The sequence below is a fragment of the Odocoileus virginianus genome, chromosome 13, assembly GCF_023699985.2.
Source record: "Odocoileus virginianus isolate 20LAN1187 ecotype Illinois chromosome 13, Ovbor_1.2, whole genome shotgun sequence".
Classification (NCBI taxonomy): domain Eukaryota; kingdom Metazoa; phylum Chordata; class Mammalia; order Artiodactyla; family Cervidae; genus Odocoileus; species Odocoileus virginianus.
Genome location: NC_069686.1, coordinates 12310385 through 12337785, shown reverse-complemented (window position 1 = coordinate 12337785; position 27401 = coordinate 12310385). Strand labels below are relative to the sequence as shown.

Genomic DNA, 27401 nt, shown 5'->3' with positions numbered 1-27401 from the left:
TTAGTATAAAAACTTGACAATATACACAATAGATTTTACTATCCCATCACCGCGGTCTTAAACCCACCACTTGTATACTATCACATCCATCTGGCCATCTAACCATCAATTCACTATATTTCCAGGTGAATACTCTTACCAAAACTAGGACTTCAGGGAAAGCCTGGTTCTGGAATGGGAGATATTACCTACCTTGGTGATGCTAAGAAAAGCAGCAGCAGTGAGCTTGCTTTAAGCTTCACTTAAAGTGTGCAAAATTCCAAACATCTGAAAATTATTTTTAGTTATACATGGGGATAGGGCTCTCCAGGTGGCTCACTGGTAAAGATTCTGCCTGTCAAGCAGATGTGGGTTCGATCTCTGGGTCGCGAACACCCTGGAGAAGGAATGGAAACCCATTCTAGTATTCTTGCCTGGGAAATCCTGTGGACAGAAGAGCTTGGCGGGCTATAATCCATGGGTCGCAAAGAGTTGACACAACTTAGACTGAACAGCAGCGGCAGCATACATAAGGATGGTCATTTCCAAATAGGATTTAAAAAATCCTAAAAGCGAGGGCAGACTTTCATTTTTAAAATAAACTCCAAAGCTTGCTCCCATGTTTTATGTTCTAAATGAAGTAGTGGCTAAGATGTATTGCGTGGTGACAATTCCTTGGGGCCCCTCGTTGTTCCCTGCCGGAGGACTCTCAGAGGCACACCGCCTTCCTAGGAGATAATTTCTCAGATCCCCCGAATATGATGTGAAGAAGATGCGAAGTTAACATAAATAGGAAGTCTTTTATTTTATTTTTTGAAAAGCAACCACCGGAGGGACCGGAGGCTCAATTACAGGAAAACCTGAGAGGCCTAAATCAGCGCCTGACAGACGAATGCGCTGGGGGCTAGTCCTCGGGTTGGCCTGGGGGCTGCGCTCGCAGTGGAGTCTGCGTGCGCTAGTCCTGGGCCCCGAGGCTTAGGCCCCAGGATACCGGGGAGCGGTCGGCCCAGGAATCAGCGTCCGGGATGAGAGTGGGATCCCGTAGGACGCCAGCCCAAGGTCTGTAGGAGAATGAGGAGGAGTCAGGGATCTGGCCCGCCCTCTTCGCGTAGCCTCTGGCTCGGCGAAGGGGCCGTAGGCCGCGCCCGCTCCTCCAGCCCCGCCGGCGGGGAGGGGTTTCCCGGGACGCGCCGGCCCCTTTCATCCAGGAAGTGAAAGCGACGTCGGGGTCAATGAAAATAAACGGGGAACCCGGGGTGGAAGGAAGGCGGGCTAGAAGGAGGGAGCGCTCGGCAGCGGAAACGCGAGCGGGAGGCCGGCCGGGGTCGCGATTTTGCTGCCGCCTCCTCCGGGGCTAGCCCGGGGATGTCTGCGCCCACGTCTCGAGGCCCCCGAGCTCCACGTAGCGGCCGCCGTCCGGGCCTTTGAGGGCCGCCACGTCCCTGCGGCGCGCGCGGCCTGAGGGCGGCTCGGTGCCGGCTGGGGGCGCCGGGGGCGGGGCCCGGGCGGGCGGGGAGGGGTTGCCCAGGCTCTGCGTTTCCCCCATCACTTCGGCCGGCGCTGGGCCGGGAGGATGCGCGGCGCAGGGCTGTGAAGCATGGAGGGGGTTCTGTACAAGTGGACCAACTATCTCACGGGTATGGTGGGGTCGGGTGCCCCGGGGGGCGGCGGGGAGAGGGCTTGAGCGGGGCGGGGTGGGGGGCCCCGGCGGGCAGGCTGAGGAGAAGGCGGTCAGGGACTCCTTCATTTGCCTGCCTGGGGGACCCCCACAGCGAAATCGGCTCTTTGGTTTCCGGGTTTAATCCCTCTCTCTGTCCCTTGTAAGTACCCATCTGGCTTCTTGAGGGGATAGTTGTAGACTACGCACCATCCTCCTGAGGGTGGGAAGTGTACCTGACCACTTCTTTGCCTGTGTAATAATATTTCTGTTTCCTCCTCTAGCTTCCGGAACCATTCTTACTCTACATACGTTGTTGCAATCTCTGTCTTTACTCACACTTAAGTATTCTGTTAATAACTTGTTGTTGGGACATAAGACTGGAATGAACCCTTTAAGAGTCAAGTTTTCGTTTTAAGAAATATTTTCATTATATCTTTTAATTTTGTTTAGCAACACGGTTTATTTTAAAAGTTCTCATGTTGAAGTCGTTCGAGCACAACAAGCAGGATTTTGGAAGCTGTTCCAAGATAATATTCTCTTAGAGGTTGATTGTCAATGAGTTACGCTTGTGCTTTGGAATTCAGTTAAGTTTGTGAGAAATTGTGGGAGAAAGGACAGGATACAAGAAGGTGGATGCAGCAAGTCAGTTTCACTTGTGAAGTGGATTGAAAGGAATAACTCCAAAAAGCTAGGTGTTTCTGCAGCAATGAGAGACCAGCAGGGAAGGGCCCTTTTCCATGACACCTTGTTAAAAAGAGACTTAAATCTGAGTTGTAGTCCTATCCCTGCCATCAACTAATGGTAAGAACAGATCATTTTTTCTCTCAAGATCTGAGACTGATAGTGCCAGGGTGATCAACTAGTTTATCCTGAAGATGTTTTCCAACTCCAGAATTCTATGATCTCATTTAATTAGAGGAAAGAGAATGGATTTAAAGTATGGTTAAATGGCAAACAGGTATCTTGGTTTAGTGTAGTAATAGGCCAATCTTGATTTGCTGCCTGCTTGTTCACTCAGCCAAAAGTAATTGTATGGTGCGTTCATCTTGTGTACATCTAACCTTGTGCAAAATCTGCACATAAACACTTTTTAAGACATAACCACCGAGCTACAGTTGTCTATTTTTTTTATTAATTGGAATGCTAAAGACAGTTTATAGCAGCAAATGCTTTATATGATACATAGATGTTTTGTTGCATTAAAATGTCACACACTTTATTTCTATAACATGTTTTAAGAAAACACATGATGCAAATTTTTTATTACGAATTTTCACATGGGCAGTTGTGAGAACAATTATACTGCTGAGTTTAACTTTGAGACACTAGCTACTATGTTTTGAGATGCAAATGATCATCTCATTGCAAATATGCGTAAGCACAGTGGCTTGGGAGTTCATGTGAGGAACCTCTTATGTGTAGCCCAGAGCAATGGGTGATTACTAAGATGAGTCATAATTTATTCCTGGAACTAAGTATAGTCTTAGTGACCCTCCAGCTGGTTGAGCTTTTAACCTTGTGTGCTGAAAGTTTATATCTTTGTAGAGCATTTAAGTTGACTAGTATGGCGCATAGAAGCTTGATAAAATGAAATCTTTTATTTGGAAGGACTCTGTTTTTAATATTTAAATTTGGCTCAGTGGCATGCTTATTATTACTTTTAGTTCATCTTAGGTCAGAAGGATGAGTGACTGTTCATACTGTGATCTTCAAGGAACCTTCCAGTTCCATGACAGTGTTCTTTAAGAATCCTTTGTAGAAGAGGTTATCATACTTTTTGTGTGGGCCTTGGTGCTATCCCATCAGGTCGCTGGATTTGTGACTGTTGTCAGCGAGCACCCCCAACACCCAGGAAAGTGGGCAGAAGGGGGAAAAACAGCAAAGAGGGATAGTTTTTTTGACCCCAGTACTGTAATATGCATTTAAATGAAGTATTTGGTGCCAATTTATTTACAACATTCTCATTTTTATGCCAATAAAAGATTTTGAAATTAAAAAAAAAAAAAAAAGAATCCTTTGTAGAGAATAAGAATTTCAGAAACATTTGATAGTTTGAGATTAAAATAAATGTTTTGGAAAAAAAAAATGTTTTGAAAAGGTAGTAAAAAAGGGAATACTATGAATCTTTTTTACAGATATAGTCTTCATATATGTGTGTGAATCAGTTAAGAGATGATTTTATTAATTATTTCTTCAGCGAGGTATGTAGAAACGGTCATTAGCAGTCTTAATTAGATTAATATATTTAACTATAGTCACCTCTCAAGTTGGTACAAATTCTAAATGAATCATTCTGCTCAATATTTATTTGAAAGAGATACTGAATCACAATAATGCAAGTTTAGAAAATCACAATTTGTCCCATAAAGACACTGGACCTGGGGTAGAGGAGTGTATTTTCACTATATGCTGCTTATAATTTGTCAAGCTGAATTAATGTTTGGAAAGAAACCATTGTCATCATTTCTATGCATGCCCAATACAGTATACGCTTATGGATATACTGTATCTGTACTCTCATGTGTGCGCCGAGTTGCTCAGTTGTGTCTGACTCTTATAGTCTGTAAGAGTCATATAGTCATATAGTCTATATGGACTATAGACCACCAGGCCCCTCTGTCCATGGAATTTTCCAGGCAGGAATACTGGAGTAGGTCACCATTTTCTCCTTCAGGGGATCTTCCCAACCCAGGGATTGAACCCACCTCTCCTGCATTACAGGAGGGTTCTTTGCCACTGAGCCACCTAGGAAGCCCCATACTCTCATGGGTAACAGGCAGTATCTTAATTTTCTAGTATTTAATCATCCATTCACTCAATCACTTTTTTTTTTTTTTAAGCACCTGGTATGTGCCAAGCGCCTTTCCTAGGTTCTGGGAATGCAATGATGAACAAGATAAAGTTCATGTACCAATTTGCTAGGCCTCATTAAGGAATATAGTGTTTCATAAAAAGAATTTTCCAAGCATCTGAAACCTGGTTTTGGATATCCATCTCTCTGAACGATATTACCACATTCTCTACTGTGAAATTTAATCTTTTTATGATGACTCAGCATTGTCATTTTGAAAGTGTAACCAGTAAAGCCTTTTGGGGAGGTAAATCCTGGGTCTATATCAGGGTTTAAGAATGAATCCCCTATCTGTCTCTGTCTTGGTACTATTTGACCCATAAAAACTGAACTGATTAATCATATAGCTGGCAGTGTCTAAAGTGACCAGGCTGAATGGTGATTTAATAGTCACAGAAAGAACAAGGGCGGTCACACTACCTCCAGCATCATCACCATGTTATTAATCAGTGAACTGTTGTAAATCAGTGATGCTTGATAAGATTTCAGGGAACACTTGAGTTTGATTTGAAAGAGTGGAAGTTAAGCTTCAAGGAAAGCCCTCATCCTCATCCCCACCATTGCATTGGAGCCAAATCTGTGATAGTTGTGTACTGTAGCACTGAATAAACACTAATTAAATGAATTATTTTCAGTGTCTAGCATTTCTGCCTGTGCTGTGTAACGGCAGGGCAAAGAGAGAGGAGTGATGGGAATCCATGCTCTCACCACAGGGTAGGCAACTTCTCTGTAAGAGACTGGAATTCTTTCAGCACTCACTGTGTGCAAGGGGGTTGGTGGTGGTGTTACGGCTGCTGTCCAGTTGCTAAGTTGTGTCCAACTCTTTGCAACCCCTGGACTGCAGCACGCCTGGCTCCCCCCTCCCTCACTGTCTCCTGGAGTTTGCTCAAACTCATGTCCATTGAGTCGGTGATGCTCTCTAACCATTTCATCCTCTGTCTCCATCCCCTTCTCCTGCCCTCAGTCTTTCCCAGCATCAGTCTTCTCCAGTGAGTCAGCTCTTCGCATCAGTTGGCTGAAGTATTGGAGTTTCAGTTTAACATTCAGTCCTTCCAGTGAATATTCAGGGTTGATTTCCTTTAGGATTAGTTTGATCTCTTTGCAGTCCAAGGGACTCTCAAGAGTCTTCTCCAATACCACGATTTGAAAGCATCAGTTCTCTGATGCTCAGCCTTCTTTTTGGTCCAGCTCTAACATCTATACATGATTACTGGAAAAACCGTAGCTTTGACTTACATGTACCTTTGTCAGCAAAGTGTTGTCTCTGCTTTTTAATATACTGTTGAAGTTTTTCATAGCTTTCCTTCCAAGGAGCAAATGTCTTTTAAATTTCATGGCTGAAGTCACCATCTGCAGTGATTTTGGAGCCCAAGAAAATAAAGTCTGCCACTGCTTCCACTTTTTCCCCATCTATTTGCCATGAAGTGATGGGACTGGATGCCATGATCTTAGTTTTTTTGAATGTTGTGTTTTAAGCCAGCTGTTTCACTCTCCTCTTTCACCTTTATGAAGAGACTCTTTAGTTCCTCTTCACTTTGTGCCATTAAGGTGGTGTCATCTGCGTATCTGAAGTTATTGCTATTTCTCCCAACAATCTTGATTCCAGCTTGTGATTCATTCAGCCTGGCATTTCATGTGATGTACTCTGCATATAAGTTAAATAAGCAGAGTGACAATATACAGCCTTGTCATACTCCTTTCCCAGTTTTGAACTAGTCTGTTGTTCCATGTCCTATTCTAACTGTTGCTTCTTGATCTGCATACAAGTTTCTCAGGAGACAGGTGAAGTGGTGGTTTGGTATTCACATCTCTTTAAGATTTTCCACAGTTTGTTGTGATCCACACAGTCAAAGGCTTTCGTGTAGTCAATGAAGCAGATGTTTTTCTGGAATTCTCTTGCTTTCTCTATGATTCAATGAATGTTGGCGGTTTGATCTCAGGTAATTTCCTCTGCCTTTTCTAAACCCAGCTTGTACATCTGGAAGTTCTTGGCTCATGTTCTTGTGAAGCCTAGGTAGAAGGATTTTGAGCATTACCTTTCTAGCATGTGAAATGAGTACAATTGTACCATAGTTTGAAGTTCTTTGGAGTTTGCCTAGGCAAAGTGTTTTATAGTAGAGAGGAAGATCACATTGCAGAATTAGACAGCTGGATGGCACCTGAGAGGTCTTGTTCAATCCAGTTATTTTGGAGATTGGAAATTTTTGATATTTATTGAGATGAAAAGATTTTTCCCAGGTTATTCAACTAAAGGGCTTCCCAGGTGGCTCAAGAATCTGCTTGCCAAGGCAGGAGATGTGGGTTCAATCCCTGGCTTGGGAAGATTCCCTGGAGAAGGAAATGGCAACCCTCTCCAGTTTTATTGCTTGGGAAATTCCATGGACAGAGGAGCCTGGTGGGCTGCTGTCCATGGGGTTGCAGAAGAGTTGGACATGACTTAACAACTAAACAACAGCAACTCAATTGAAAAATGAAAATAGAACTGGAACTAGCATCCATATCTTCTGTTGCTTTTTCCATTCCATCATAACTCAACTCTCGTTCCGTTAGAAAAAAGGAGCAGTTTGTGTTGCACTTTGTATGTAGAGCAATTATTAAAGATGGGTCTGATGGGTTGTTGATGAGAAGATTGTGAGGCAGAATAAAGGTATTGTTCCTCATATTTATGCTGATCTAGAGGATTCTCCAGAAATCTCTCCCAACAAAATGGAGATTGATGCAAAAGTATTTTGGGCAGATCTTGGCAGTTAAAAATTTCATTGTTAGAATGTTATTTTAGAACCAAGAAATAACATGGATAGCAAATTTTGTCATCCTAGTTTTCAGTGTGATGAATGTAACTTTACCGATCTTTTGTTATTTATGGTCTTTGTAGGTTGGCAGCCTCGTTGGTTTGTTTTAGATAATGGAATCCTGTCCTACTATGATTCTCAAGATGACGTTTGCAAGGGGAGCAAAGGAAGTATAAAGATGGCAGTTTGTGAAATTAAAGGTAAGCGAACATATTGAATTAGATGAATCTGAAGTTAGGTAAGTGATAGTTTCTTCAGCATACTGCAAAAAGAGGAGGAAACCAGGTAGGTATTTTCTAGTGCCATTTATCTCCATATCGTTCAGAAATGGCACCTAGTGTTGTTAAGCACAAGTTTTTTTTACTTCTCCCTCTATAAAAATATTTAGACTTGAAATTCAAAGTACAAGTGTTAGTCTTCCAATTTGGACTTGAATAACAATTTCTTGTGGATGCCGCTTTAAGTATCCATGCTAAGTCTACACGTGTATTTGTTTTTTTTTTCTCCCCCTCATTCTCATTGAAAGGTATTGTAAAGAGTGGAAGCTCAACTCAAAGAAGATGAGGCCAGCGAAGTAGATTTGTGAAATGTGAACTCAGAGTTGTAAACGCTGGTTTTTTGCAGAGCTGCAGATAAGCTCTTCTGGGTTATAGAGATGTTTTCCTTTTCTTCTTCTTTTTTTATGATCTTGAGAGCTTCCAGGAGTACTATCAGGAATGTTGTAGGAAGTCCCTCTAGTGGAATTTGTCTGATGTTTCCCCCAAGATTACACTGGGCTTACGGGTTTTAGGGAGGAGAATCACAGAGGTAAAGTGTCATTCTCATCACATCGTAACAGGAGTACTTGCGATCAACATGATAGCCCACTTTTTTCCCCCAAGGTATAATTTCTGTTTTAATTTTTTTGGAGAAGATGGTTTTTTATTCAGTGTAAAAGGACTTACATGGGCTTTGGTGCAGGTCATGGGGCAGCTTCAGCAGGTCTAAACTGGGGTCAGGGGTGTTTAGTCCATCTGGGCTTCACGAGAATGATTCCTGACTATCTGGCTGTGACTGGCACAACTCATGCAGTAATGTAGTTTCAATGTAAGTACAGCTGGGGAAGCACGTAGGCATAGAACACTTGCCGGGGTCCAGCCTCAGCAGGATCCAGGGGATACCCTCAGGATGAACGGCATCGGCGAGAGAGAGAGAGAGAGAGAGAGAGAGAGAGAGAGAGAGAGAGACACCAGACGGGGGTGTTTGCAGCAGAGTCTGGCAATCCTTTATTTTTTACCGTAGCTTTTATACCCTAAGTTAGTACATTTCTAAGGGGAAGCTAGTTTAACATTACATCAGCTTGTTCTTCACGAAACCAGGGTGTTTTCTGTATACTTCTTTGTTTATGAGGGTCTTGTACATTATCTTCTGGCCTTGGGGCCTATTAACATTTTATGCAAGTCAGGTGAATGTAAACCTATTTTCTGTTTCTATGGTGACCTTAACTGAAAGGTAGCAGTCTCATAGGGCAACAGTACAGAGTAGAAGTATAACCTTGTTAATACAAAAATTAATCCTTCTGCAGAAGTTGTCAGTTGCATTTATCTAAGAAGTTTACCCCACACTGATTCTACGACTTTGGTGAGGCAGCTTCTGCCTAGCACTCCTGGCTGACAATTAACAACCGTTTCATTGTTACCACACTAGGGCTAAGTTCTTATTTCTCTAGATCTTTAACTATATTAACAATGGTTTCTATAACACAACCTTAGCACATTAAAAGCAAAAACACAGCAAGCAAAACAGAGCAAGCAAACGTCAACCCAATAACCACCTTTAGAATAATTTTTTTAATGTTTTCTAATAGGACTCCTTCACCCTCAAAAATGCTCTATGTTTATTAGGGCTTTTATATAATCAGGTTTTTCTTTATGCTATTTTATGATTAGGATATTATAAGCAATCATGCATATTAGTACCAAGGGCATAAATGCATTTGGCTAACAAACTACCAGCAAAGGAGTTTAAATTAAAACACTCCTTTCACCCTGGATAATCTCATAAAATACCACCACCTGGGAAACTTACTGATTAAAGTTCTAAATTGATCCTTTTTTTTTTTTTTTTCTCTAAATTGATTCTTATTTGGGAAGAGATTGGGGAAGGCCTTCTGCCTGTGTCACAGAAATTAGGGCATCAGAAAGACAGATATTGTCTTTAAGGTGAGCGCCGGGGGCAGCTTTTCGAAATCCCTGAAAACTTGATCTGCCTTGCCTGTCAGGCTTTCTCCTTGTGACCTTGTCATGGGTGGGATCTCGTGAGCTGGCCTTTTCGAAACCCCTGAAAACCTGATCTGCCTTGCCTGTCAGGTTTTCTCCCTCATGACCTTGTCATGGGTAGGGTCTCGTGTGTTGGCTCCCGGCAAACACTCGCTTCTGAAATGTCCGTGATGGCTGCAGCCTCTACTGTGTTTTCAGTGGTGAACTTTTGAATGGCCTTAATGGTGTCCTTGGGTACACATTGGGCAGAGTTGGTGCAGTGAATAGGCTGCACATGGCTATAGCCCTTTTAGGCACGACTGTTGTTTCTTCTTTTCTTGGTCATCTTGGAAGTTAGGACCTGAAAGAGCTGACACATTACTGTTGACGTTAATCTTGACCACCTGGCTGAGGCAGTGTCTATCAGATTTTTCTACTGTAAAGGTAGCCATCCCATTTTTTTTTTTTTTTTGCATACTGTGCTTTTTCAAAAGGGGAGAAATAAAGCGATTTAAGTCCTGCTGTAATTTTCATAAAGGAAGGCTTTGTGGACTGTTGATTGATTTGTGTGTGTAGTTCGGGTATGTGGGATGCAAGCAGGTAGGAGAGAGCAGACAAAATGATAATGAAAAGTATTGAATTCTTCAAAGAGAACTGAAGGAAAAGATAAAGCACTAGAGGAAGGAGTGTTAAACCACACAGGGGTTCATGGCTACATAAGATATAGGAACACTTCACCCTGGTGGGACTGTTACATGCGTAGTCCCTGAACTATATGAGGTGTAATTTTTTTTTTTTTTTTTTATAAATCACACAAGAAAAGCACATTCAAAGCATGAATTTTTATTTTTAAAATGATGGTTTTATTTAATCATATTCCTCAGATTTGATTCCAAATGAGATTCTGACTCTTGTCAGAAATCAAATTACATTCAAAGTTCAAAGATTTGACAACCTTGAGGATATTTAAAAGACTGTTAGTGGCAAAATTCTAAGGCAACTCTAGAACTTTTTTAAGTCATGGCAGCATTTTTATTGTCCATGTTTGTTTAAAGAATAAGATACAGAAGTGGGTATAAATCTTCAATATTCAGCCTTATGAATGCCAAAGTACTGAATACAATTGTGTAATTACCACCCAAATCAAGAATTAGAATATTGTCAGCATTCTAGATGCTGGGATAATAATCATGTTCCCTGAGCCACTAGTCTCTCTAAAAGGTTACCATTAATCTGACTTTTATCACCATAGATAAGTAATGTCTGCTCTTGAGCATTTTATAAGTGGAATAGATCAGTATTTTTTTGTGTGTCTGGCTTCTTTAACTGAACATTATGTTTGTGAAAACCATCTAAATTGTTCTGTGTAACAAGTCACCATTCTTACTGATGTGTAATATTTTTATTGTGTGATTGTCCCACAATTTGGCTCTCCATTCTAGTATTGATGGGTGTTTGTTTTTTCAGTTTAGGGACTGTAATAAGTAAAGCTGCCATAAGCATTCTTATGTATTTGTTTTGTTGAACATATATATGTGTTTCTGTTCAGCATATATCTAGAACTGGAGTGGAGTTGCTGAGGGAGGCACTGAATATTCATACATTCAACATTAATGGATATTAAAGAAAATGTCCTTTGTTTTGGCTCCTCCATGAGGCATGTGGGATCTTGGTTCCCAGGCCAGGGGTTGAACCTGTGCCCTCTGCATTGGGAATGTGGAGTCTTAACCCCTGGACTGCCAGGAGGTCCTAGAAAATGTTATTCTTGACCTTTGTTAAAATAGTAAGGTACAAGGAAGCAGACTTAGCGATGTAGAGAGCAAGCTAGTAGTTACCAGTGGGGAGCAGGGAGAGAGAAAGAGTAAAATAGGGGTAAGGGATTAAGAAGTACAAACCACTGTGTATGAAATAAATAAGCTACAAGGATGTATTGTACAGCCAGGGAATGTAGCCAGTGTTTTATAATAACTATAAGGGAAATAGAGGAACTAAAAGGCCTCTTGATTAGGGTAAAAGAGGAGAGTGAAAAGCTGGCTTAAAACTCAGCATTCAAAAACTAAGAAAAAGCTGGCCTAAAACTCAGCATTCAAAAAACTAAGATAATGGCATCCAGACCCATCACTTCATGGCAAATAGATGGGGAAAAAGTGGAAGCAGTGACAGATTTTATTTTCTTGGGGTCCAGAATCACTGTGGACAATCACTGCAGCCATGAAATTAAAAGATGCTTGCTCCTTGGAAGAATACCTATCACAAACCTAAACAATGTATTAAAAAAGCAGAGATATCACTTTGCTGACAAAGGCCCGTATAGTCAAAGCTGTGATTTTTTTTTCCAGTAGTTGTACAAATGTGAGAGTTGGACCATAAACAAGGCTGAACTCCGAATAATTGATGCTTTCGAATTGTGAATTGTGCTGAAGAAGACTCTTTAGAGTCCCTTGGACAGGAAGGGACTGATTGATCAAATCAGTCAATCCTAAAGGAAATCAACCTTGAATATTCATTGGAAGAACTGATGCTTAGCTGAAGCTCCAGTACTTTGGCCACCTGATGGGAAGAGCCGACTGATTGAAAAAGACCCTGATGCTGAGAAAGATTGAGGGCAGGAAAAGGGGGTGACAGAGGATGAGATGGTTGGATGGCATCACTGACTTAACGGACATGAGTTTGAGGAAACTTGGGAGATTGTGAAAGACAGGGAAGACTGGTGTGCTGCATTCCTTGGGGTCGCAAAGAGTCAGACATGACTTAGTGACCGAACAACAAAATATCCAAGAATGGTCTTTATAAGTAGAATAATAGGATAACTAAACTTTTGTGGCACTTATTTGCCATAGTACACTGAGCATCTGGTCAGTATTTTCAGTAATTGATCATCTAAGCTAGGGCTTCTGCCAAACTTTCTGGGCCTCTCATCATTTGACTCCACTCAGCTTGTGTATTCATGAATATATCATTATTTTGTAATCCAACACAAGACTATTTAGGCCTGTCTCCTGATATCCTTAGTACATACTGCATTCAATTCCTCATCTAGGCCTTTTCTTGTGCTGTTTTTCTCTTAACCAAGTTCTGCTGTCATCAGATCCTTCTTAAGCTTTTTCACTTTCTTCTGCTTCTTACTTTTCATTATCACACATGATGTCTCTGTATCAAAGAGTTCAGCATTTCAGTGCTTTATTTTTACTGTATTAGTTTGTTGCCTAGATAAAATTATTTCCTCTGTTAGAGAAAAGACACCTTTTTCCCCCTTTTCTATCTTTCCCTCTACAAGCACTGCTCTGAGCAGAGTAAATATTTGTTGATTAATGACAACATAACGTAAATTAATCTTACAGCAAAGATTGAGGATTGGCTCAGTATAATCCTTGGCTAGCTTGCTTTTGTCTGAGATCCAGGGTGGGGGTAGTGTAGAAGAGGAAGAGGAGGGTGGAGAGGAAGCGGAGATCTTCAAAATGTTTTCCCAGCTATTATGAGATGCTCATTGGTTGAGGACTGTTGTTCTGATGGAAGGTTACTTTAGTTGCCATTTATTGCACTTTATCTATATGCCAAGCACCATCCTAGGTCTGGGTGGGAGGTGGGGAGTGTTCCAAAACACACACTGCTTTCAAAGAAATTAGTTTTAAAAAAAGTGTGGGAAGTGTGGCAGTGGTACAGGTGGTCCCAAGGGAGGGAGTTCTTAGATCTCACATTTCAGTAGTTAATTTGTTGGCTGTTTGCTCTTCATGTGCGGCCACCACTTGACTGCCCACCTGGGAATATGTGAGAGTGGTGGCTTGGAGGGTGCCCCTGGAGGGCCCGTTAGGCAGGTGGTGCTGCCTGCGTCTTAAATCAGGGTTTGTTGTTTTAGTCAAAGTTTTAACAGTAAGTGATGATTTGATTTTCCCCAAATTACTTAAGTCTGTGACTGTATCTCGCCTTTGTTTATCATCATAGTCCATTCAGCTGACAACACAAGAATGGAATTAATCATTCCAGGAGAGCAGCACTTCTACATGAAGGCAGTGAATGCAGCTGAGAGACAGAGGTGGCTGGTTGCTCTGGGGAGCTCCAAAGCCTGTTTGACTGATACAAGGACTAAAAAAGAAAAAGGTAACTATACATTTTTCCTTCATGGTGAAAATATTTTCTTAAACATAAATGTGAATTGTTATGTTCACTTATAGTAAATTATTCCAGGGAAATAATCAGAAATGTTGATCTGTGTACATAAATGTTCATTATAATGAAAAAATCTCTAAATATTGCCAAGGTTTACATTTAGGGGAAAGGTTCAGTAAACTATATAGTGCTTTTGTAGGCTGATATATTATGTAGCCAGTAAAATGTTTAGGAGGAATTTTGATGATGTGAGGAAATGCCCAAAGTCATATGGTAATTGATTAAAAAGAGCAATATTCAAAATTATGTAGCCATTCCTTGGCCAGCTCAGGAAAAATATGTAAGTATTGGTCAAGTTCTTACCTTTGCAAAAGGAATTTGTGGAAAAAAGACTCACTTTTCCCTTTATGCCCTTTGACTGTACCTTTTGACTTTACCATGTTCACATATTGCCAATTCCAAAGCAAAGCAAGGGAATTCCATTGCAGTCCAGTGGTTAGGACTTGGTGCTTTCACTGCCGTGGCCTCAAGTTCAATCCCTGGTCTGGAAACTAAGATTCCCCCAAGCCTCAAAGCAAGGCCAAAAAGAAAAATAAAAAGCCAAGCAAATAATTTATGGTGTTAGTCCAGTTATGTGCAAATATAATGTGAAAATAATAACAGTATTTATATTTTGGTTGTGAGATTGCAGGGTTTTTTTTTCTATATTTTTTTATTATATACTTTTTGATTTTCAAAAATTTTCAGAGTATGTATTACTTTTATAATTAAAAACAGTTATTTAAATTGGTGAAAGCAACTAAATATGGATATTGAAAAATGAAGGCTAAGGGTTGAATTTAAACAGTTTTCAAATATATGGAAGAACATCATGGATAAAGTATGGCTAAAGGTAGGATAAGAGAGAATGAGTAGTCAAAAGCCAAAAGATAAAAACAGCCCAAATGTTTATAGTTGGGTGAATGGGTAAGCATAGTATGATATGTACATATGGTGGAATTTTATTCAGCCTTGTAAAGGAAGGAGATTCTGATAACTCCTACATTGATGAGTTTTGAATATACGCTGAATGAAATAAGCCAGTCACAAAAGGAAACATACTGTATAATTCCACATCTGTGTCTTTGTTTCATAGAGACAGGAAGAATGGTGATATCTTGGGATTAAGGGAGGGGGAAAAGGGGAGTTAGGGTTTAATGTGTGTTGAGTTTCAGTTGGGGAAAATGAAAAAGTTCTGGAGATGGATGGTGGTAATGGTTGTATAGTAATGTGCATGGTCTTAGTGCCATTGAATTGTATATTTAAAAATGGTTAAAATGGTAAATTTTGTTATATATATGTGTGTGTATATATAATATGACTACAATAAAAAAGAAAGAATGGCCTTAAACTTGGGTAGAAATTAACTTAGGTTAAGTGGGCAGATAGATCTGAGCTGCTTTGGTCCACTCTGGCTACAGGGCCTTTGTGACTAGTGCCACAAAGCCGTGCCCCTGGCTCCAGGAATGTGGAGAAGCACCAGGATCTACCGTGTGTGCCCCTTTTCCTTTCTCTGCTGCTCACGCATCTGTTTAGAAGGTATTGGTAATCGAGTGGCTAAGATTATGGCTGATGTTTAGTGTGTTTGGAGATAAGAAAGAAAGAAAAGTAGGTTCTTAATTAAAACAGATTCTTAAAACAATTTTATATGAAAATGAAGCTGTGAAAGGAATAAAAAAATAAATGCTTATATAGAGCAGTTTAACAACATAAAAGTTAAAAACTTCTATATACTGAAATACAATAAAGAAAAGTGAAAGAAAGCTGACAGATCTTGAAAAATATCTGTAGTATTTTGAATGGATGAAAGATTGCTAATTTTAATGCATAAGAACTTTTATAAATTTTCAATATGTATATTATTAAGAGAAAAACAAAAATCAGAACTGGAAAAAGGACTGTAAAGGACAAGAAAAGCCAATTTACAAAAAAAGAAATATAAGCACTTATTAAATGAAAGATGAATAAATAGAATGGAAATATCCTGTATAAGGCATTCATTGTCATCAACCCATCTCTGGAAATTAATCTACCTAAACTTCATGTCAGATATATGACTGCCAGCTTTTTCTAGTTATGTAAAAAGATGATGTTTCCTCAGGGAAAAACTTTACATTCTGTTTTCAAGATCTCATACCTCCTAAGCTATAGGTACTTATGTCTATTGCCTTACTTTTTAATGATTCCATTTTGTTGCTTAGCCCCTAAAATATGAAAATGGTCTATTTGAATGTTTGCATGTGTTCCTTTCAGAAATAAGTGAAACCAGTGAGTCTCTGAAAACCAAAATGTCTGAACTTCGCCTGTACTGTGACCTCCTAATGAAGCAAGTTCATACGATCCAAGAATTTGTTCACCATGATGAGAGTCATTCATCGCTCAGCATAGAGGTATATCCAAGATGATCCTTTCATGTCTGGTTATGCTTTCCTGCACACATGGTGGGTGAGCACCTTCACATAAGGTGACTGAGGAGCATTTTCAAGACAAGTTATTCTCAGCGTCAGACCTCTTGTACTGTAGACTATCTGGAAATGTGTATGATCTTTTAGATTTGGCCTGTATAACCAGAGTAAAGCAGCAGGCAGCACATTTCTCCAAGGAATCAAGGCCTGTCTTTATAGCCAGTTGATACTTTGATAGTTGGGGTGGGGAAGAAGCATTACATACAGCCTCTGTTCCCTAGACGGACTGCATGAGTTCACTGGACAGCTGCTATGTTCTTTCTTTTCTAATAAGGTTCTAGCTTAGCTATTGAGGGTTAATAATTTGGCGTTATAAAAGAACGTGAAAAAAATCCTCTTAGAGCAGTGATATAAGAATTAAAATTCAGATTTATGAGACCTGGCTATGAAATAGGCTCATTCTTTCTGATAAAGTAGGACAGTGAGCCTTCCTGCTCTCTGGGTGAAAGACCAGCATGGTTCCCAGTTCCCTTTTGCCTGACTTGGGAGTAGTGGGACACGAAACCTTCCTGCTTCTATGGGGGCCTTCTCCTCCTGGGGAAGGATCATGGCAGTTGTCTCTGAATGTAGGTATGTTAAACTTGAAGGCACTTGCTGCTTCACTGCAGGCGCTCCAGAGGCAGGTGCCCTTGCATCTGCTCCAGTGGCTAAGGGACAGTGTCAGGGACCCCACCCCACTTCCTGACAGTGTCAGGAAGGCAGAGTGCCTTCCTTCCACTCTGCCATTCTTGGTGTGTTGGTTCTTTCTCCTCATGCCGAGCCTTCTATGCTGCTGCAAGGTCTCACAGAAGCAGGAGGCAGTGGGGTGGCCGTGGTAGAGAGAGTCTCAATTTGCTCTCCTTGGCTTTTATCAGAGCATGAAAATTCCAGAACCCCAGCAGACTTCTCATTATCTTTTTAGTCTGAGTCAGTGGAAAGTAGGAAAAATGAGTATTTGACAAAGGATCATGGAATCAATGTGACTGACTTATACCAGTCTATATTCATCGCCCAGGGGCAGGACACTCTGCTGTCTTAAAAAAAACCTTGGAGTTTGTATTCTACCAAGGGAGAGATGGTATGATAACGTGCATGGGGTAGGCATGAATCCTGCCTGCCTCTTAAGTCATCGTCATGGTATTCCACTACTGTGATCACCTTTGGAATTCTGACACTTAGGGGCTTACAGTCTAGTTTATGTTTTTTTTTTTAAGATAAGTTTTTTGTACACAGCTTTTCAATATGATGCTTGGTTTAAATGTAAGAGTTATTTTTTCATGGAGTATAATTTCATATATTGTTTGCCTGAGAGACAGATAATTTTTATTCATTCATTGATTTAGTTTGCTAAGGTAATGTATTTTAAATAGATTTGAACATAATCTAATAAGGTGCCCATTGAAGGTAATGTTTATTACTTGATTATATGACGGTATATGAATCCACATAATTATATATGAGTCTGTTCAACTCTTTGCATATTATTTTTCAGAACATGAATGAAGCCTCGTCTCTCCTTAGTGCCACGTGTAATACATTCATCACGACGCTTGAGGAATGTGTGAAGATAGCGAATGCCAAGTTTAAACCTGAGATGTTTCAGCTGTCCCATCCGGATCCTTTAGTTTCTCCTGTGTCGCCTTCCCCTGTTCAAATGGTTGGGACTTGGGGTTTTTCTTCCAATGATATTGCATGTAGCTTTGTTTTTGTGTTTATTTTTAGGGCTGGAAACTGGCAGTGGGAGGGAAAGAGTCAACAGGTTGAATTTCTTTTGGCTGTACTCAGCTTTTGTATGGGAGCCTCTCAGTTGACGGGCTCAGTGTGTGCCAGGGTCCTGACCCCCTCTCCTTGGAAGGGCTATGCCATTTACCCCAGCATACCAGGAAAATATAGAACTCTGGGAGCTGTGACATTAAAGACTGGGGAGCATGCTTCTATTTGATAAAAGCACCGCAAGAGGGTGATGACTTACTCACAAGGGGTTAAAATTAAGCAGCTCTTTAAAGGAGTTGTAAGAGTTTGAAACACCATGTTACAGGGGAGACAGTATTTTGTAGTCGGCGTTTGGATTTGAACCTTCCAAAGAGGCAAGGTATTTAATCTCTCTGGACTTTATTTTTCTCATCTCTAAAATACATGTTATTTTTACATCAGAGGAGATCTAACCTGTTTAAATGTTAGGTTAAACATTAGGTTCTTACTCTGAACAGCAGGACTCTTTTTGCCAAGGGTGGTGGCTTCATTGAGCTTTTCAATGTAATAAACTTACTCAAGCATGCTGTGGGGGAACTTGGAGATGAGATAACTTTGATGAAACCTTACATTTTTTCGAATCAAACTATTTTCATGAGCCCTGGCTTTTATTTAGCAGTTACCTGAAGGCTTAATTGTTGGCAGAAATAATAAGGTACAACTTATTCCAAGATTTTCTTACCCACCACAGCAAATTTAGTCATATGAGAATTAGTAACAATTATTACTTACATTTATTTAGATCGTGGGTGCATACTAAGTTGCTTCACTCGCGTCCAGCTTTGCAACCCTGTAGACTGTAACCCACCAGGCTTCTGTGTCCATGGGCTTCTCCAGTCCAGACTATGGGAGGAGTAGTATGGGTTGCCGTGCCCTTCTCCAGGGGATTCTCCCAACCCAGGGGTCGAACCCGCGTCTCTCAGTCTCCTCATTAGCAGGCTGGTTCTTTACCAGGAGTGCCGCCTGGGAAGCCCCACTGAGATCATAGTTTTCTAATTAATTTATGGTGGACTAACAGCATCCTCCGAGATAAGTATACCATGAAAGTGAGTTTTATGGCCAGATTGGTCTGGGAGTGTTAGGTTAAGTTAAATAAATTGGGTTTCTCTGTCATAGGACTTCTTAGAACCTCTTTTATGCTGAAGTGCGTGTGAATCTCTGAGGAGAGGTGGTGTGTTTCTGAAATTTATTTGGTGGTTGAACCCTTCTGTGTATTTTTAAATAACAACTTACAGGATTGTGGCATTTGATAGAATGCAGTTTGACAGTGTTGCTTTTTAGAGCAGTTTTAGGTGTACTGTGAACTGCTAAATAACATTATAATTGAACAGAAAACCCTAATCTTTTGGGATGGATGTAATGTGTTCCTGAGCTTGATATACAAGGGGTACACAGTACTTTTTTTTAAGGTGTCAATTATTTTTTTATAAGGTATTTTGTTTTGTAGAGTCAAATATCAAGAAAACACCTCAGACCTACCTAATTACTGCATCAAACTTCTCAGGAAAATGCTTCTGTTATAAATGTTCTATTGTCCACAGAGGTCATATGTGTATTTTATGTAAACCATAATAGCTGTCTCTTTTAAACTAAAGTCTTTTATCAGTGGAAACATACAAAAATCCAATAAGTTAATCTAGGAAATATTGGTTAGAGGCCACTTATTTTTCCTCACTGCGCCATTTTACTTCACTCTTAAAGCGAAAATTGTGGCTTATGGTAAATAGTTCTGGAGACATAGAATAGAAAGTAAGGTCAGATAGTCTTCAAGGGGAATGTTTTTTTTCCTATTTTGTTTTAATGACATGAGTAAATGAAAAAGCTGAAAGATTTGAGAACTCCAAAATTAACTTGATCTTTATAACTGCTTAGGATAATCTCATGTCTGTCTTTAAATTAGCTTGCATTCATTTATATCTCATCATCATGGAAGTTTAAACACTTGTCATTTTGATCCATAAATTGAGTGATAAATGTAGTGGGAGGCTTGCTGGGTGTGTAATCCTAAAGGAAGTGATTTCCCTTAAAGGAGCTGTTAATGTCCAGTTGCATCTTTGTTTTAATCATATTAAGTATCCCTGGACTACAAATTGGATGGGTCTTAATTCTCATGTCAATAGGGATTTCTCAGAGCAACTGTAGAAGGCCTTTACGTAACACAGCTGTTAGACTTGAACTTACTTCTAAGACTTTTGAGCTTGTTTTTAAAGCAACCATCCTTAGTTTAAATAAGAACTTTGCTTTTTTGCTACCTCGCTAAAATAATACCTTAAATTAATATACCTTGAAATAATCTACTTAGCTGCCTCTGTCTTTTTAGTGGAGTAGTTACATTTTCTAAATTATATTTTGTATTTTTCATAGTAACTTTCTGATGAATCAGATTTTATTTATTTATATTTTAACTATATGATTTTAGAAACCTAGTTGAGGCTTAGAGTTTCACTTCTGATTTCTTAAAAGACTTGAATTATTAATGCTGTTTTCCATGAAAACCACCCACACTCTCGAACAGCTGTGTAATAGCTACCTGAATAATGAATGGCAAGGAGAAGCTCTGCCTTTTAAAAAAGAGACAGAGAGAGACATTTATTAGACTGTTTTCCTTTCTGACTTTCTAAATACTTCTTTTCATCACAAATAGTGTGATATTTTTTTGAGGGGGCTAGTTAGGTATATTGTTTTATATATACTTATACATATATGTGTGTGTGTGTGTGTGCATGCATGCTAAGTTGCTTCATTTGTGTCCGACTCTTTGCAACCCTATGGACCGTAGCCAGCCAGGCTCCTCTCTCCATGGGATTCTCCAGGCAAGAATACTGAAGTGGGTTGCCGTACCCTCCTCCAGGGAATCTTCCTGATCCAGGGATTGAACCCATGTCTATTATGTCTGCTGCATTGGCAGGCGGGTTCTTTACCACTGATGCCACCTAGATACATATATAAAATAAAATTTGGCTTTTAATATGGAGAAAATAATCGAGCATGTTTTTGTATGCTTTGAGAAAGATTTCAGTTATTAGTTACTAGGGAGAAAGCTTTATATTGTGCTAATGTTACTTGAGTCTGTAAAAAACAAATTTTGGGGGTCAGCTATCTTTTCTTTGAGTAAATTTATGTTAATTATCATCACCATAATAATATATTAGAGCTCTCTTATTCTACTTGACCTATAATTAAGTTTATTTTCTTTTAAAATTTCTAGATGAAGCGTTCTGTCAGCCATCCTGGTTCTTGCAGTACAGAGAGGTAAAAAAACCTTTTCTTTTGACCAAATTCTCTCAAAATTCTACCTACCTAGGGAAATTTTTTTGTCTTTCATAAAATGGAATGTCAACTCTGTATCGGCAGAGTCTTGTTCTGCTTTGCTCATCATTGTTTCTCTTACTGCTTAGTATAGAGCCTGGCCCCACTAGATAGTAAAGAAAAATAATGAGTGAATAAAATAGCCAGTAAGGTAAGCAACTTGCCAGCTATCATTTTTTAAGCTGTAAATTATAACAAGTGATGGTAAATAGAAGTCCATTTTCAATGTATTAAGGCTCCAAGCTTAGGCTTATTGTACTATAGTTTATTATAGAATCATATGTTTGTTCTGAGCTGTTTTATTTGGAGCTAAGGCTATTACTGAAAAGAGAGAAAAAGGAATTGATATTTTAAAGTATATATTCATATCAGCACATTTAAAAAATTTACCTTTTTGATCTTGCCAGTATATCCCATGCTATTTATCCTAGCAGATAATATTCTTTTGAGTTGCTATGGTTGTCTTATTGGTTCTTTGAAAAGTGATGAAATTATAGTGATATTAGCATTTATGTCTCTACATCAATATGGGGTAGAGGCAAAAAGTGGTTATTACAGGATTATATGAAATCATGTATGTGAAACTTTAGAAATTTGTAAAGTACTATAGAATTTAATGAATCTTTCAGTAAATGTCTATTGAGTGCTACCAAAAAAAAAAATAAATGCTGAGACCCCTTATTATTTTGTCACTATTTTTTCCCCCCCTCTCATGATTATGTAATTGATTGAACTATTGTGTGCTCATAGGAGTCCAATGTTGTATCTAATTCTATCAGGGAACGAAATATTTCACCAACTGAATTTTCCAGAAGAATAAAAGCTTGATTCCTTTAACAAAGTTTTATTTTTTTCAAATTTTTATTTTTATGATTGAATTTTTTGACCTGTATCTTATCCATTTTGCCCTATTAAATATACAATGTGAGTCTTTAAACTTTTATTTTTTCTTGGTGAATCAAGTTTGTCATTACAAATAGTAATGTTGGGCTGTCATCCAGTGATAGTGCTATTGAGTGGTGGTGATTTGCTTCTATGTTGAATTTTTTAGTTTGATTTTTCTAGTTTTCTGGTTTTCCAAATTGATTTGTGAAAACTAGTTTTTCCAGCCTTCACTTGCTGTGTTTATCCACTCTTACTACTGTGAGTGAGTTGGCTCCTAGCACACTCCCATACTGCTGGCCCATCCCCTTTGCTCTGCTGTTTGAGATTGGATATGGGTGCCACCATATACATACACTTGTGAAGTCTGTAACTGTTAGTTTTCAAATACTTGTTAACCATAAGACATGTTACTCCCTAGCTGGACCTTCCTCTGTAAAAGAAGTCACTTCATTGTACCTCTTTTCCTTTCAGTTTGGCTCAGAGGCTGTATTCCCCAGCTTAACAGCTAGATTCTAAATGATTTGACTTGTTTATGGTCTGACCTCTGAAGGAGTAGAATGTTGCTGAAATTTTACTTTTGAGCATAAAAAGTTCCTCTTTCATTTAAAGAGAAGTCATTGAAAACTGCAGTTAAGTTGAGGGTGTTTTCCTTTGTTGGAAGTCCTTAAATCTTTTTATTTAATTTACAGGAGTAGCCACTCTATAAAAGAACCAGTGTCTTCACTTCACCGATTCTCCCAGCGACGCCGAAGAACCTACTCAGATACAGACTCTTGTAATGATGTTCCTCTTGAAGACCCAGATAGTAAGTGAGAAAGGGTATGACTCTCCCTTTGGCCTGTTCAGCACAATAGGTGTGGGGCTCTGTGATTGTTGAAATGAAGAATACTGGCAGTGAATAGGGTCAGTACTAAGAAGTACTAAATACCTCTTTGTAAATGCCGTATCTTAGATTTACATATGTAATATCAACACTTTTACTCCCATTGCATTTTAGTAATTTCTTAGTAATCTTATATTGCCACTATATTTGCATTTAAAAAACATTTTAGAAGGAAGCATAAATTGTGAGTTGGATTCTAGGGAAAAATAAAGTCAAGTTCTAAGTTCAGAGAAAAATAAATCAGCATTGTTACTTAAATAATTTGAAATGGCCAAGGTAAACAATTTTTTTCTGGTGGTGATGGTGAATTATGCTAACATTTATTCCTGTGCTTTTTTCTTCCTTATTATTAAAGAGACAGTATACTGTGATTGAATAGGAAAGATTTTGTGATTTATGTTAAATTTAATTATCTTTTTCTTTGGAGGAGAAGCTTTGAAAGTCTGTCAGAATATGTACTTAGACAGTAGTGACCGTGATTTCCAGTGAATGCAAATATGGTATAATTATTACAACTCCATTAATAGACTTTTACTTTCCAAAGTCTTTACTATTTTTCCATGAAACATGTGGGGTAGAAATTACATACTATTCTCAATTAAGGAAAAGGTTGTGTTCCAAGGGTTTATTTTTAAGTCAGCTGCTTGGAACAAGATTTTATTTCCCTTATGGAAATGAAATGGTGAATGGTAGTTAGATTCTTTAGACTGCATAGAGAAGCCCAGCTAATTTATAGCGTGGCTGAAATGAGGTGAAACAATGGTGTTGGATTTCTAGTATTTGATTATATTGAAAACATTCATTAACATAGAGTTGTTTGACTTAATCAGAACATTAAACAGATTTAATTAGAGGGGAAAGTGAATTTGATGAAGATGGTTGAGATTCTACAAGGAACTGCTGCTCACTCTGAGATCTCAAGAAGTTGTTAGCATCTTTTTTCCTTAATTCCCATTTTTCTTACAGAATTAATCTATTTATTGATGTAGAACACTACTATGTACTCATTATCATTTTGAATTTAAGTTGGGGCAACAAGTGAATAAATGAAAGAAGGAAACGGATTGAGTAGGGGAAGGGTATGGGAGAAAGAACCTTTCCTAGACCAGTTTAATACATCTTCGAAATGATGAGAAAGAGGGAGATGGTTAAAGAGGTTAAGTATGGGGAAAAAATGTCACCTGAGGCAAGTTATATACATTGCAATTTACCTTCCTCTTTCTGCCTTTAAAAATACATGACCCTTCATCTAGAGCTTATGAAACAGTTTTGTACTGCCTTGTACTTTTTTTTTAATGCCATTTCTCTTTTTTAAGGGTGTCATTTTCACTTGTGATAGCTAAATTAATTTTTTAAGCCAGCCATTTTTCTTAGCTGTCTTTTCTTTTAGAACCTCTAGTTCTGAATTGTTGAAAACTGTTTTCATAAGATCTAGGTGTAAATGGCTTATTCCATTTAACAATTTAGCTGTTAAGGAGTGAAACAAAATTATACACCCGTGTGTGCAAACCCACACACATACCTGCATTAATATTTATATGCACATGCATTAATCTTTGTATACATACATATATCTCAACTCTTTAAAACTTTTTAAAGTTGGCAAGTATAGGATAGGTCAATTTTAGCCTTAGATTTCCTTCTTTTTACCCTAAAATTTAGTGTCCCAGTTAGCTGACAAAGCAGAGACTAATACAAAGCATGTGTTAGTTCTGTTTCTTAGAAAGTGTGGGCTTCCCTGATAGTCAGTTGGCAGAGAATCTGCCTGCAACGCAGGAGACCCAGATTCGATTCTTGGGTCCAGAAGGTCCCCCGGAGAAGAGATAGGCTACCCACTCCAGGATTCTTGGGCTTCCCTTGTGGCTCAGCTGTAAAGAATCTGCCCGCAACATGGGAGACCTGGGTTCAGTCCCCAGGTTGGGAAGATCCCCTAGAGAAGGGAACGGCTGCCCACTCCAGTACTCTGACCTGGAGAATTCCATGGACTGCATGGTCTGTGGGGTTGCAAAGAGTTGGATGCGACTGAGCGACTTGCACTTTTTAGAAAGTATACTGGGCAGATTGACAGTCTTAGTTGAAAGTCTTTATGTCGCCACATACTTTCCTTTGAGAGATGCAGCTACTTCTTATTAACGAGATTTTTAAAAATTTATAAATTTTATGTTAAATTAAAAATATGTTCATGTGAAGATGCACAGGCCATGCCAGTGTGTTCATGTGCTCGCTTGCAGCTGCAGTACCAGTGTTGTGAGCTGCATCCCAAATGGAGCTGTGAGAACTCAGTGTGAGGTACCTAGTCAGCCTTGCTCAGAAAGTCTTGTGATGCTTTGCTGGATACCTGAAACTAACAAAACATGATAAATCAACTATACGCCAATAAAAGCAAACCATTAAGGAAAACAAAGCCTTGTGATGAAAAGACCAAGACCTGAGTTAGTCCTTGTTCTGTTGTTACCAACTGTGTGATCTTGAGTTAGGCCTGTGGTCTTTTCAGAACTTGGTTTCTTCACCTAGAAAATCAGGAGGATGCCAACAGCATTAACGATAAGGCTGAAAAAGCAATAGTTAATTAGGACTAAATTCAAATTCAGCAAATCCTTATTGATTACTCCATTATGTGTGAACCTTGGTTCTAGCAATGAACAAAACAAGTATCTTTACTACTTCAGATAGTTTCATAACTTCTTATGAATTTTTCGGTTTCTCCTTACAACTGCCAGTATTATAAAAGTTAGATTTTTACTCTTTTAAGCAAACCATCAAAAGCTTAGCAGGAAGCTACAGGGATTTTATGTCCCTGAATAGAAAATGTTATTTCACAGAGGACAGGAGTTATACTGGTAGGACGTTTAACTTTTTAATCAATTTCTTAATAGGACCTGTCCACTGTTCAAGAAATACACTTAATGGAGACTTGGCGTCAGCAACAATTCCTGAAGAAAGCAGATTTACGGCCAAAAAAAAATCTGAATCAGAAGATCCTCTTCTATCCTTCTCTTCCTGAGGAAACGGAAGTGTCTAACTTCCGCTAAGTATTGCTATGCAAAAGCTGCTGTAATTAAACTATGTTATAGGGAGTAGTTTTTCCCTTAGGATTTCTCTGCACTTTATAGAATATTGTAAAACAAAAAAACAAACCCACATACCTTTGAAGTGTATTTTATCTTTATATAGTTTATTTGCAAGAGTATTTTCCTAATAACTTCACAGTATGAATGTGCATCTGTTTTTTTCTTTTTTTTTTTTTAAACAAATAATGGTGTAACATTTTGACATCCATGAGGACAAATGTAGATATTTTTCTAAAAAACTGTGAGGGACTGACAGCTTAGTCAGTGTGTATTGTAGCTTATAAACATGAAATCTTATAAACCTAAGGTTTCAGTTTGACAGAAGTGTGATATATGTAACTTGTGCCATGGACCAAATGGTCACTTTACCCCAGCTGAAATGAGTTATGGTTGCAGCTTGATGGTGTTTGTATTATATTCCTTTAAGCAAAAAGGAAACATTTAATATTCGAGATATTTTTACCCCAAATACTATGACATTGAGGATTTTTAAAAAACCAGACTGTGCTGTCCTTCATATATGAAGTTGACACTACTGATTTATCAATACCAAATGTTGTGTTAAACTATTTAATTTTCACTTATTTATTTTTCTGTTGCATCAAAAAAAAAAGATTGCATCCTAACTTTTATGACCTACCAAATTTAAGATGTGTGTGTATTGTTATTTACATTGTCATAGAAAGAAGTTAATGTTTGTAGGGACCTTGCTCACTTCACCAGAGAAATAAATGACTTGCAATGGAAGAGGATTTTAGTGCTTTTTTCCCAGAATAGATATTATTAAGCTACTGTTGTAAGGTATTGATATTTGCAGCTCTTTAGAATATCTAGACTTTTTAAATTTATGAATATTTATAAAAAAGGAATCTGTCAAGGCGACTGCCCTATGTAACTTGAGAATGGCATTATTTAAAGAACAAATAGCATTTTTTGGTAGTGCCTGTCCATGCCGTCAGTGTTTGCCTTGTAAACTGTTTTTCCATTCACTTTGGAGTGACGGTTTTGTCCAAGGTTTTAGATGAGGAGCACTTTAAAACAAACTGGTTTGGTGTTTTTAAGTTAATCATATGTTTAATAAATATGTGATTTTTGCATTCAAACTCATCATATAATACATTGTATTTTTTACATTTATTAATAGTTTGTCTAATCTTTATCAAATGGTAATAATATTCTTTACTGCTTTGATTTTGTTTGTATATTTAGACCTCATAGTAAATATACAAGTAAGGCATATTTTTAGCTTTTTTGCCTGTGAGCTTAGAATGTTATGTCCTATTTCATTTTAAATTTCTCTTGTAAGTTTATGTGGGAATTGTTTTAAAAGATTTGTTTAAAATATTTTTTAAACAAATTAAAAAAATATTTGTTATTTCCTTATTAAAATAA

At 38.6% G+C, this 27401-nt stretch overlaps 1 protein-coding gene across 2 annotated transcripts; it reads left to right on the top strand.

The window, feature by feature from the left end:
- The first annotated feature begins 712 nt into the window (after window positions 1-712).
- On the top strand, window positions 713-27401 carry PLEKHA3 (pleckstrin homology domain containing A3). Of its 2 annotated transcripts, none has more exons than XM_020883055.2 (8): window positions 713-1038; window positions 7366-7482; window positions 13462-13617; window positions 15919-16055; window positions 17602-17766; window positions 21070-21113; window positions 22745-22860; window positions 25815-27401. In XM_020883055.2, exons 1-8 carry the CDS (start codon window positions 1005-1007, stop codon window positions 25940-25942), a joined length of 897 nt encoding a protein of 298 aa, XP_020738714.1. In that variant the 5' UTR covers window positions 713-1004; the 3' UTR covers window positions 25943-27401. The 2 variants fall into 2 exon arrangements, with proteins under 2 accessions (XP_020738714.1, XP_070332070.1); XM_070475969.1 differs by lacking the exon at window positions 713-1038 and adding an exon at window positions 1201-1616.